General features: G+C 42.6%; 1 protein-coding gene across 1 annotated transcript; it reads left to right on the forward strand.

Annotated features, from left to right (window-relative positions):
- The first annotated feature begins 486 nt into the window (after positions 1-486).
- slc35c1 (solute carrier family 35 member C1) lies at positions 487-10,432 on the forward strand. Its single transcript, XM_073049819.1, has 2 exons — positions 487-1,200; positions 8,797-10,432. Exons 1-2 carry the CDS (start codon positions 696-698, stop codon positions 9,354-9,356), a joined length of 1,065 nt encoding a protein of 354 aa, XP_072905920.1. The 5' UTR covers positions 487-695; the 3' UTR covers positions 9,357-10,432.
- Positions 10,433-13,730: the final 3,298 nt, after the last annotated feature.

Here is a 13,730-nt window from a genome sequence, read left to right on the forward strand (position 1 = left end):
GCTTACTGGTACCTTTAAACCAGTCGCTTCGTGGAGGTGGGGTTCGTCAGGTGTAATTGCCAGCCCTTCCTGCAGAAGGAAAACTGCCCTCAAACTTCCGCTCCACCCAATTATCGGAAAGGCTTCGGAAGTAAACCGCGAGGAAAAAAATCTGAACTGGATATATATAACACACACAAAGGAAGAAATAGTGCAAAAATTCGTGGTCTATACATCCATAGTGTAATCTCCAAAGCGAAAGGGTCAAGGTTTTGCAACGTAAACTCTGTCTCTTCCAACATTTTCCGTTTTACTTCACACTTCTGGACTCCGGGGCGTGAAGGGGTGAATGGAAGGAGGGAGAGGCTTGCATTTATCGCCTCTCCCGTCGCAAGACCTAGAAAGCCAAACCATTGGCAACCGGAGGAACGCAGGGATTCCAACTTCCAGATGTGACGCTGTAACGTAGAACCCCATTCGAACATTAGTTGCTGGGCGACCATGAATTTGATACGTTACCCGGAAGTGGAGGGCGCGCCAGGCCGGCTGTGACTGGATATGCTCGGTCTGTGGCTCTATGTACGAGTGGTGCCCTGAGCCTGTGTATAATTTATTTTGTCTTGTTATTTTAACTGTTACCGTTTTATTGTCCTTTTTATTTAAGGAAAATAACATCGTTGCATGACCTGTTTTTAATCACATATGCTGCTGGATTCATGAATTTAAAACGATCCCATATCCTCAAAATGGCGTTGTCTAACTTGGAGCAGGGGAGTTCCGAGTCGTTTGCAGTGAAGGCAGTGAAGATCACTTGTGTGGTGGTCGTGTATTGGTTCGTATCGATCACGATGATCTTTCTGAACAAGTACCTATTGGCCAGCCCGGCTCTGCAACTGGACGCCCCCCTGTTTGTAACTTGTTTCCAGTGTCTGGTGACAGTGGCGCTCTGCTTCGTCCTGAACGCATTGGCCACATTCTGTCCCAGTCTGGTGGATTTTCCGTCCATTACCTTGGACCTCAAGGTTTCTAGGGAAGTTCTCCCGCTCTCCGTGGTCTTTATCGGGATGATCACTTTTAATAATCTCTGCCTCAAGTATGTCGGGGTGGCGTTTTACAACGTTGGACGTTCCTTGACCACCGTCTTCAACGTCCTCTTGTCCTATGCAATGCTGAAGCAAACCACTTCACTCCGAGCCATACTGTGCTGTGGCATCATCATAGGTAATTATGAAACTAGCTGCTTAACAATTCACTGTGTGTGTGTGTGTTTGCTTGCTTGGAAAACTTGCACAGGAAAATTATTGGATGTTACCGGGGATGGGATGTTTCAGTGAGGAAGAGAAATTGGAGAAGCGAGGTCTCTTTCTTCCGGAGTGGAGGAGGTTAAGAGTTGTGATGGAGGTGTGTAAAACTGGGGGAAAGTACAGGAAACCAGAAACGGACCAGAAGTACAAAGTAAATTTATCATCAAAATGGGTATGTTATAATTCGCTACCTTGAGATTCATTTCCTTGCAGGCATTTGTAGGAAAAGGAAGAATACAATTAATTTCACAAAAAAAGCTATACATAAAGACGGACAAAAAGCCTATGTCCAAAAGAAAACAAACTGTGCAAATAATAAAAATATTGAGAAGAGTTGTAAGGAGTCCTTGAAATGAGTCTGTAGGTCATAGAACCGTTCAGAGTGGATGCTGATGGTTGTTGGGGGATAACTATGAGCTGGGTGTGGTGTGGGGCCTAAGGCTCCTGTACCTCCTTTAGTGGAAGAGGACATGGCCTGGATGGTGGGGGTCCTTGATGATGGATGCTGTTGTCTTATAGCAGTGCTCCATGTAAATGTACTCTGGTGGGATGGTTTTGCCTGTGATAGACTGGGCTCTATCCACCTCCAAGGCACCCATTTGCCAAAGCTTGGCCAATTAACTTTATAAGTCTCAAAACCTATCCTTGTATCTACCCAGGTATATTATAAATGTTAATGTATCTGCTTCAGCTACTTCCTTTGGCAGCTCGTTCCATATACCGACCACCCTCTGGGTGAAAATGTTGTCCCAGGGTCCTGTGAAATCCCTCCATTCTCACCTTAAACCTCTGCCCTCTAGCTCTTGATTCCCCAAAGCTGGGGATAAGGGGAGTTTTGAGGAAGATGACTTTTACCCAGAGAGTGGGAAGTCTGGACATGGCTGGACAAAGTGTTGGAAGTAAAATGGCTAACAATTCAAAGTAAAGTTATTTTCAAAGTATGTAGTTGTCACTATCCTCGATTCTTTTTCTTTCAGGCATTCACAATAGAACAAAGAAATACAGTAGAATCAATGAACCAAAGACTGACCATCAATCAGACAGCAAACACAAATAAATGTAGTAATAATAAATAGTAAATAAATAACATGAATTGTAGAGTCCTTGAAAGTGAGCCTATAGGCTGTAGAATTGGTTCAGAGTTGAGGTGAGTGAAGTTGTCCACTTGGTTCAAAATTCTGATGATTGAAGGATAATATCTGTTTCTGAACTTGGCGACGTAGGACTTGAGGCTCCGGTGCCTCCTTCCCAATGGGAGAGGCAGGAAGAGAGCATGGCCTGAATGGTGTGGGGGCCGGGGGGTGGGGGGGGGTCCTTGATATGCTGAATACTGGGAGGATTTTCCTGTGGTCTGGGCTGAATTCAATGCTTTTTGTAGGATTTTGAGTTATTGGGCATTGGTGTTTCCATGCCAGGCTGTGATGCAAACACAGTGGTACTCTCCACTGTGTACCTCTGGAAGCCTGTCAAAGTTTTAGATGGCATGCTGAATCTGCACAAACTTCAAAGAAAGTAGAGGTACTGCCATGCCTTTTTTATAATTTATGAAGTGTATAGATTAATACTTAAATTGCCAAGGAAGAGAAGGCATGGGGCAATATGGCCGCTTAACAGTTAGTGTAAAACATTACAGTGCTAGTAACCACAGTTCAATTCCCATCACCGTCTGTAAGGAGATGGGCCAGAAGGATCTGTTAGCATGCAGTATCTCCAAATAAGCAAGATAAAAGGCCTCATGCCATGTACTGGAAGATGACATTAATACAGATGCTTATTACTCAGCATAGACATGTTGAGTTTCACGGCCTCTTTCCATCAGAATCATGTTTATTGTCACTGACGTGTTGTAAAATCTGTTCAGTACAGCGCAAAACAAAAATATCCTATAAATTGCAATAAGAAATGTATAAAAATAAATAGTCCAAAAAGGGAGCAAAATAGTGAGGTAGTATTCATGGACCATTCAAAAATCTGATGGCAGAGTGGGGAAAAACTGTTTGTAAAATATTGCGTGTCTCTTCAGTCTCCTGTACCTGCACCCTGGTGATAGCAGTGACAAGGGGGCTTGTTCTGGGTGATGGGGGGGGGGGGGGGTCTGTAATGATGGACTCCAACACCTTGAGGCATCAACCATTTGAAGATGTCCTCGAAGCTGGAGAGGCCGGCGTCCGTGATGGAGCTGGCTGAGTTTGGAAATCACTGCAGTATTTTCCAAACCTGTAGAGTGGCCCCTCCATACCGGATGGTGATGTAACCAGTCAGAATGCTCTCCGTGGTATCTCTAGAAATTTGCTGGAGTCTTAGGAGACATAACAAATTTTCTCAAACTCCCAATGAAATATAGGTACTAATGTGCTGCCTTCATAACTGCATCAGCGTGTTGGGCTCAGGATAGGTTCTTCAAGCTGATCACCCTTTGCACTGCTGACCACTTTTGATCATGTGGGGCAGGGGTTCCCAACTTTTTTTATGCCATGGACCCCTACCATTAACTGAGGGGTCCGTGGAACCCAGGTTGGGAACCCCTGACATAGATTGACCATGCTGAACATTCAAAGAAAAAAAATAGCCTGTATTAGCTAATTGCAGAAGGCTTTACACAGTTTTAGGTGTATTGTAATCTAAGAAAAAAGATGTGGTGTTAGCAAGTTTGCATTTTGAGCATCTGATTTACTAAGATGTCCCAGGGACTCAACAATAACGTGGATAATTCGGCAAGGTCAGAAATCAACTCCTGTAATGCTTCATTGGTAAATATCCATGGTAAATCTGTCCTTATGTTTTGGGTGTAGGTATTTATCCAGTAACATTTCTGCTAATTGCAGGCATAGATTGAGTGGACAGCCACAGACTATTTCCCCAGGGCAGAAATACCGGTAGCTAATACGAGGGGGCACAATTTCAAGGCGATTGGAGCAAGTATAGAAGGCATTTTAGAGAGGGTTTTTTTTTTACACAGAGTGGTGGATGTGTGGAACCCCATGCCTGGGGTGGAGACAAATACATTAGGAGCATGGATGATAGAAAAACGGAGGGCTATGTAGGCAGAAGGGTTAGTTAGATCTTTGATTAGGTTAATAGGTTGGCAAAAATCGTGAGCTGAAGGGCCTGTACTGTGCTGAAGTGTTCTGTGTGGTAGGAGTGCTCTGCACTGTTTGTTGTTGCTAATTCTTGTGCAGTAAAATGATCTTAGTGTTTTTGTTGTCTGACTTTAAGAGAAGTTGGGATAGGTACATGGATGGTAGGGGTATGGAGGACTATAGTCCTGCTGCAGGTCAATGGGAGTAGGCTGTTTAAATGGCTTGGCATGGACTAGATGAGCTGAAAGGCAGGCTTCTATCCTGTACTTTTCTAAGACTCTGTGAAGGTCCAGCTCCAGAAAAAATACAGAGATAATAAAGCCCGTGATTTGCTGCGAGTGTTCAGATTGAGGTTCAGTGCAGTTCAAAGGGCAAACTACCATGGATGCTCAGAATGTTGAAGATGTTCAACAGGTCAGGCAGTATTTGTGGAGAAAGAGAGCGTGTCTGGGGTAAATGACCTTTCATCTGAGAACCTGTTATAAGATACAGAATGGTAGAGGGGACGAGGCACAATGGACCCTGATAGGGTAGAAGGAAGGAGAGATTGAATAGCTAGAGGGGTGGTAACATGAGATGACAGAAATCTCGATGGTATGCAAAAGCAGGAAAATTAAATGTATCAATGATTGTGAAATGTATAATGGGAATATTCATTATCTGGAATTATCAGCAAAATTGACCCTCGAAGGTTACAGTGTACATAGTCGGAGGATAAAGTGCTGTTCCTTCATTTTTTTTTCAATTTACTTTATTTGGAAATACAACACGGTAACAGGCCCTTCCCAGAAAGTCTGTACTACCCAATTATACACGTGTAACCAATTAACCTCCTAACCTACGTCTTTGGAACGTGGGGGTGCCCAGAAGGAACCCACAAGGTCAGTGGGAGAGAGTACAAACTCCTTACGGACAGCAATAGAATTGGACCCAGGTCACCGGCGATGTAACAGCAGTATGCTAAATGCTGGGCTCCAATGCCACTCCTTTTGGTGAGCTTTGTTGGAACTGTGTGGGTGAGGTGTTTGCGATGATGTGTTGGTGTCTGGAAGGGAGCAGAATGAGGAGAGGAACAATATCCTCAAATGGTAAAATGTTAAGGGACCTAAATCATTTTGGGTACACACATTATTAAAGAAGGGCCAGAAAGCTAATCTTAAAAATAAAAGGAAGTCAAGTTAGAGCATCCGAGATTTGAAAGAGGCTACTCCAATCCTCAAGCCTGTATTCCACACACTGTATGGCTGTTGTTGGTTTATTAGTGTCACGTGCGTACTGAGATACAGTGAAAAGCTTTTGTTTTTTGCTATCCGGGCAGATTATTTCAAACAGAGGGTGATCAAGGTAATGATGCTGGTAAATGTAATGAATTAACCTGCTCAAAACCACTTGCAAAGACTCGCTGTCTTCCATCAAAACTATTTTAAACTTTTGTACTGTTCAGCATTGAAATAACATTTTGGGTTGCTTCCACTGCCTTCGCAGACCATAAAACATAGGAGCAGAATTAGGCCATATGGCCTATCGAGTCTACTCGACCATTCCATCTTGGCCAATTTATTTTCCCTCTTAACCTGATTCTCCTACCTTCTCCCCTTAACCTTTGACACCCTCACTAATCGAAAATCTATCAACCTCCTCTTTAAATATACCCAATGGCTTGGCCTCCATAGCTGGCCATGGCAATGAATTTCACAGATTCACCACTCTCTGGCTAAAGAAATTCCTCCTCATCACTGTTCTAAAGCGGCGTCCTTCTATTCTGAGACTGTGACCTCTGGTCCTAGACTCCCCCACTATAGACAGTACATTGCAAATCACTGCATTTCAGAATCAGAATCAGGTTTATTATCACCGGCATGTGTTGTGAAATTTGCAGCAGTACAGTGCAATATGTGATAATGTAAAAAGAAAAACTAAATAAGTAGATCAATTACAGTAAGTATGTACGTATATTAAATAGATTAAAAACAGTGCAAAACAGGAAGTAATATATTTCTTTAAAAAGTGAGGTAATGTTCATGAGTTCTATGTCCATTTAGGAATCATATGGCAGAGGGGAAGAAGCTGTTCCTGAATCAATAAGTGTATGCCTTCAGGCTTCTGTACCTCCTACCTGATGGTAACAATGAGAAGAGGCATTCCCTGGGTGATGGGGATCCTTAGTAACGGACAACGCCTTTCTGAAGCATCGTTCCTTGAAGATGTCTTGGATATTATGCAGGCTAGTACCCAAGATGGAGCTAACTAATTTTACAGCTTTGTGTATTTTCTTTCGGTCCTGTGCAGTAAAACCCTCCACTCCCATACCAGACGGTGATGCAGCCTGTCAGAAAGCTCTCCACAGTACATCTATAGAAGTTATTGAGTGTTTTAAGTGACAAACCAAATCCTAATGAAATATAGCCGGTGTCATGCCTTCTTTATAGCTGCATCAATGTGTTGGGACTAGGTTACATCCTCCGAGATCTTGGCACCCAAGAACTTGAAATTGCTCACTCTCTCCACTTTTGATCCATCTGTAAGGATGAGTTTGTGGTCCCTCGTCTTACCCTTCCTGAAGTTCACAATCGGTTCTTTCATCTTACTGACATTGAGTGCAAGCTTGTTGCTGTAACACCACTCAACTAGATGGTATATATCGTCCCTGAACACCCTCTCATCTCCATCTAAAATTCTACCAACAATCATTGTGTCATCAGCAAATTTATAGATAGTAATTGAGCTTTACATAGTCACACAGTCTTGAGTAGAGCAGTGGGCTAAGAACACAGTGTAGATTGTCAGTGAGGAGGAGGTATTATCACCAATCTGCACAGATTGTGGTTTTCAGGTTAGAAAGTCAAGGATCTAATTGCAGAGGCCTAGGTAGCTTATCGATCAGAACTGTGGGAATGACGGTGTTAAACACTGAGCGATAGTGAACAAACTGAGGCAAGAGTTCATTCTAGCCATGCCCAATTCTCTCAAACCATTTCATCACCATAGATATGAATGCTAATGGGTGATAGTCATTAAGGTAGCCTACACTACACTTCTTGGTTTCTGGTATAATTGTTGCCTTTTTGAAGCAGGGGGCAACTTCCAACCATAGCAATGAGAGGTTGAAAAAGTCCTTGAATACTCCTGCCAGTTGGCTGGTGCAAGTTTTCAGACCCTTACCAGATACTCCATCTGTAACCTTGTAACAGTTCACCCTTCTGAAAGACAGCCTAACATCGGCCTCCAAGACAGAGACCACAAGGTCATTGGGTGCATCAGGATCTTCACAGCTAGTTATATTCTCCCTTTCAAAGTGGGCTAGGAGGCGTTGAGCTCATCTGATAGTGAAGCATCGCTACTATTCATGCTATTGGGTTTTGCTTTGTAGAAAATAGTACCTTGCAAACCCTGCTAGAGTTGACTTGCATCCAATGTTGCCTCCAAACTCACTCAGAATTGTTCCTTTGCTCTTGAAATAGCCCTTGACAAGTCATACCTGGTTTTCTTTTACAGAGCTGGGACACCAGGCTTAAATGGTACAGGTCTAGCCCTCACCAGATGATGAACCTCCTGGTTCATCCACAGCTTTCAATTTGGGAATGTACAGCAAGTTTTTTTCACACTCATCCACACAGGTTTTAATGAAATCAATAACAACGGCGGAAACTCATCCAGATTGGAAGATGAATCCTTGAATACAGTCCAGTCCACCGATTCAAAGCAGTGTAGTTTCCTTTTCCTTCTCTCTACTCTTCAGCCAAAAGGCTTAAATAAGAGCTTCAGGCATCCTATTTACCCATCAGTAACCCCACCAAATCTCCTCAATTCAATTCAAAATTCAGGATTGTTTATTCTCATTCTTCAGTAGACAAGTGTAAAGACAATGATGTGGATCAGATGCTGCATAAAATGAGCAATAAGTTCAAAAAGTATAAATATAAAAGCAAGCATACAAAACACAATACTTAAGTAACTATTTGTGGGTATATTTACAGTAGATTAGCTTATGTACATAATGCATAAGTATCTGTACATGATTCTGACAGGAAAATGACTCTTGGCAAGCGAAGCTGTTCTAAGTTAGGAGCAAGGCACATGAAAATACAATAGGATAGTGACTGACTGTGTAGGTGTGATGTAATTTTTTTTGTGGGCGTTCACAGTAAATACAAAGAAATACAATAGAATCAATGAAAAACTGCACACAAACAACCAATGTGCAAAAGAGAAACCAAAATAATAATAAATAAGTAAATAAATAATATTGAGAGTGTGAGTTGTAGAGTCCTTGAAAGTGAGTCCATAGGTTGTGGAAATCAGTACCATGGTATCAACAATGCCGTAATCAAAATTGCCTTTATAGATTCTGGAAAGCCACTGGCTGTTCATTTTTTTTTTTTGAATGTCAATGTTTCCAGCCTCTTGTGTATAATTTTGTAATTTCTTTGCAGGTGGTTTTTGCCTGGGAATAAATCAGGAGGGAGTGACTGGTAGTCTGTCGTGGACTGGAGTGATGTTTGGAGTAATGGCCAGTTTGTGTGTGTCACTGAACGCCATTTACACCAAGAAGGTGCTGCCAGCGGTAGACGGAAGTATCTGGAGACTAACCTACTACAACAATGTTAACGCTTGCATCTTGTTTATTCCATTAATTACCTTCACTGGGGAACTGAAAACCCTGTTCAACTTTGACAAGCTCAGCAGTTACAACTTTTGGGCGATGATGATTTTAGGAGGTGTGTTTGGTTTTGCCGTTGGATATGTCACGGGACTACAGATCAAGTTCACCAGCCCACTGACCCATAACGTCTCCGGTACCGCCAAGGCCTGTACACAAACGGTCCTGGCCGTGTTCTACTATGAAGAGGTCAAGACCGTTCTCTGGTGGACTAGTAACCTGTTGGTCCTGTTCGGTTCCTTTGCCTACACCTGGGTCAAAGGAGTCGAAATGAGGAAGATGCAGGAGCACACATCAAGCAAGAGCTACGAGAGGAATGAAGCTCGGGTCTAAAACAAGGGAGTGATCTGTTATTCTTGAGTGTCGGGAAAGGGAGTTTGAGTGGATAGAGGATGGAAATTTCCATATAGTTGAATTTTTGCAACAGCACTCCCCTCTTTCTCTCATTGTCTCCCCTGCAGACACGATGGACAGTGCTGGAATGTTCCTGCACTGCTCCAGCTTCACTTGCCTGCCCACTCAAATCAGTGGGTCCTCAACACTAAGGACCAGTACACTCAAGGCACCGTGTTAACACTCCCAACTTCCATCAGGTCATTGCTGTCATGTGAGCCATGCCAACTTTAAAAGTGTTGCATCGCTGACTCCTGTTCACCGATAACAAGTTGATGCTTTGACAACACTCCTGTTCAGTTTTCCCTAAAATTCCTTGTGGATAATTAAGGTTACGGCATACAGTAAATGGGGGGGGGGGGGGGGGAGGAATCTCCCTTGCTCATGCACTATAACCTGGGAGTTGGTTGTCATGCATTCAAACATTGTAAACTAGTTGGGTCTTTTTTGTTCTCGCACTCCCCTTTTTGTGAAGGCCATGATGTGCTTCTGTCCCACCCTTGTCTATGCAATTGTTGGACTGTGATTGTGGTAATTGGGAAACAATGAAAGGTGATCAAGAGGGAGATGATTTTGCCTGTCATGTCCTCATTGGGTTAGAAATTCATCCTTGGGCAATGGTGCAATGTAGTAGAATGATGATTGCAAATTTCAGTTCTTTGAATTATAACCAAATTCCTGAATAGAATGCAAGTTTCAACTGCTACTGTTTAGCAGAAGGGGAAGAGGACACAATTCCATCTTGTCTTTTGTAACCCTTAAAGAAAAAGGCATTATAATTCTTTTGGGATAAAGGAGAACTGAAAGGGTTTCTTGTGAATTTATCTTGCAATAATTTGATTGCTTAAAACACTTTTATGTTTTCACTGAAAGGGTAAACTCATTGAGTTGGGGGGGAAAATACTGTTTCTTTATTGAGGATTCCAATACATTCCATGCCATGGTGTAAACCTGTTGATCAGAAGTTTAATTGTTTTTGATAATCTGAAAATAGAACCTTTTACCACAGCTTTCAATCCTTTTTGGTTTATAAAGGCTTATAAAAATCTTTATAAAAATCTTTAAAAATGTTTGTTTATAGTACATACGAGTGTCAATAATGGTTTTAATATCTATTACTGTGATGTAGGTTTTGAACTGCCTTGAACTGAAAGGATGCTTTGCCAATCCTACTGTATAACGGGTTAAAGGGAAGACAAATCTTAGGGTTGTATATAGTAACATATACAGTATGTACTTGGATAATAAATTTCCTTTGAACTTTGAATTCAAAGTCAATTTATGAACAACGTACACCGTGGCCACATTATTAGGTACACCCTGTTAATACGAATATCTTTATCAACCAATTGTAGCAGCATCTCAATGCATAAAAGCATGCAGACATGGTCAAGTGGTTCAGTTGTTGTTCAATCTAAACATCAGAGTGGGGGGAAATTTAGTCTATATGACTTTGACTGTGGAATAATTGTTGGTGCCAAATGAGGTGGTTTGAGTATCTCAGAAGCTGCTGCTGACCTCCACACCACAGTCTCTAGAGTTAACAGAGAATGGTGCGAAAACTGAAAACTATCCAGTGAGTGGCAGTTCTGTGGGCAAAAACACAATTGTTAATGGGTGTGGTCATAGGAGCATAGCCAATCAGGTTCAAGCTGACAGAAAGGCAATGCTAACACAAATAACCACCAGTTACAAACACTGGTGTGCAGAAGAGCATCTCTGAACGCACAACACATCGAACCTTGAACTGGATGGGCTACAACTACAGAAAACCAGAAATATACACTCTGGCTATTTTACTAGGTACAGGAGGGTTCAAATAAAGTGGCCACTGAGTGTCTAAATGAAGACAAAATCACCTTTTAGGTCTCCAGTCTCACCGCTTTGTTGACAGGTTGTTGGTGATTTGTAACCATGCATTTAAAAACCTCACTACAGAGTCAACCTTATCTGCAATTTGAGAAGGGTAAGGGCAGCTCGGAGGTGTCAGTGTTGCAGATGAACAGGGGAAACTATGGAGCCATGAGGGAGGAGCTGGCCAAAGTTAACTGGACGGATATCCTAGAAGAAAAGACAGTGGAGCAGCAATGGCAGGTATTCTTGGGAATAATGCACAAGGTGCAAAATCAGTTCATCCCCCAGAGAAGGAAGGATTCAAAGGGGGGAAAGGGGCCACAGTGGTTGACAAAGGAAGTCAGAGATTGCATAGCATTAAAAAAAAAAGTAAGTATGACAGAGCTAAGGTGAGTGGGAGAACAGATGATTGGGAAGTTTTTAAGGAACAACAGAACTTAACTAAAAAGGCAATACGGGGAGAAAAAATGAGGTACGAACGCAAGCTAGCCAGGAATATAAAGGAAGATAGCAAAAGCTTTTTTAGGTATGTGAAGAGAAAGAAGATAGTTAAGAACAATGTTGGGCCCTTGAAGAATGAATTGGGTGAAATTGTTATGGGAAACAGAGAAATGGCAGAAGAATTTAATGAGTACTTTAGATCTGTTTTCACTAAGGAAGACACAAGCAATCTCCCAGATGTATGGATGGGCCAAGGACATAGGGTAACAGAGGAAATGAAACAGATTGACATTAGGAAGGAAATGGTGATGAGTAGACTGATGGGACTGAAGGCTGACAAATCCCCAGGTCCAGATGGTCTGCATCCTAGGGTACTAAAGGAGGTGGCCCTGGAAATTGCGGCTGCATTGGTAATCATTTTCCAATGTTCCTTAGATTCAGGATCAGTTCCTGATGTTTGGAGAATGGCTAATGTTATCCCACTTTTTAAGAAAGGAGGGAGGGAGAAAACAGAGAACTATCGACCTGTCAGCCTGTCATCGGTGGTGGGGAAGATGCTAGAGTCCATTATTAAGGATGAAATAGTGGCATATCTAGATAGCAGTGATAAGATTGGGCCGAGCCAGCATGGATTTACCAAGGGTAGATCATGCTTGACTAATCTATTGGAGTTTTTCGAGGATGTAACCAGGAAGTTAGATGGGGGAGATCCAGTGGATGTAGTGTACCTCGATTTTCAGAAGGCATTTGATAAGATCCCACATAGGAGACTGGTGGGTAAAATCAAAGCTCAGGGCATCGGGGGGAAGACATTGACATGGATAGAAAACTGGTTGGCAGATAGAAAGCAAAGGGTAGCGGTGAATGGGTGTTTCTCGGAATGGCAGGTGGTGACTAGTGGGGTGCCACAGGGTTCGGTATTGGGACCACAGCTGTTTACAATTTACATCAACGATTTAGATGAAGGCATTGAGAATAACATCAGCAAATTTGCTGATGATACTAAGCTGGGTGGCAGTGTGACATGTGATGAGGATGTTAGGAGAATTCAGGGTGACTTGGATAGGCTGGGTGAGTGGGCAGATACTTGGCAGATGACGTTTAATGTGAATAAGTGTGAGGTTATCCACTTTGGGAGTAAGAACAGGAAGGCAGATTATTATCTGAACGGTGTAGAGCTAGGTATGGGAGAAATACAAAGAGATCTCAGAGTCCTTGTTCATCAGTCACTGAAGGTGAATGAGCAAGTGCAGCAGGCAGTGAAGAAGGCTAATGGAATGTTGGCCTTTATTACAAAGGGAATTGAGTACAAGAGCAAGGAAATCCTCTTGCATTTGTACAGAGCCCTGGTGAGACCACACCTGGAGTATTGTGTACAGTTTTGGTCTCCAGGGTTAAGGAAGGACATCCTGGCTGTAGAGGAAGTGCAGCGTAGATTCACGAGGTTAATTCCTGGGATGTCTGGACTGTCTTACACAGAGAGGTTAGAGAGACTGGGCTTGTACATGCTGGAATTAAGGAGATTGAAAGGGGATCTGATTGAAATATGTAATATTATTAAGGGATTGGACAAGATAGAGGTAGGAAATATGTTCCGGATGCTGGGAGAGTCCAGTCCCAGAGGGCATGGTTTGAGAATAAGGGGTGGGTCATTTAGGACAGAGTTAAGGAAAAACTTCTTCTCCCAGAGAGTTGTGGGGGTCTGGAATGTACTGCCTCGGAAGGTAGTGGAGGCCAATTCTCTGGATGCTTTCAAGAAGGAGCTAGATAGGTATCTTATGGATAGGGGAATCAAGGGATATGGGGACAAGGCAGGAACCGGGTATTGATAGTAGTTGATCAGCCATGATCTCAAAATGGCGGTGTAGGCTCGAAGGGCCAAATGGTCTACTTCTGCACCTCTTGTCTATCTCCATATATCCTACCATTATCCTATTAGTTTTTAGTCTTGCTGTGTAATAACCTCCTTGGCCCCACCAAAGTCTGTCTTACCAATGCAATCACATTCCAAATCTCTGT

This window comes from Hemitrygon akajei, chromosome 6 (genome assembly GCF_048418815.1).
Source record: "Hemitrygon akajei chromosome 6, sHemAka1.3, whole genome shotgun sequence".
Classification (NCBI taxonomy): domain Eukaryota; kingdom Metazoa; phylum Chordata; class Chondrichthyes; order Myliobatiformes; family Dasyatidae; genus Hemitrygon; species Hemitrygon akajei.

Bases quoted from the DNA above. Each gene is read 5' to 3' on its own strand.
- slc35c1 (XM_073049819.1), top strand. From the start codon at position 696: ATGAATTTAAAACGATCCCATATCCTCAAAATGGCGTTGTCTAACTTG. The intron at 1,201-8,796 runs GTAATTATGAAA...ATTTCTTTGCAG, and splicing joins GTGCTGTGGCATCATCATAG to GTGGTTTTTGCCTGGGAATA.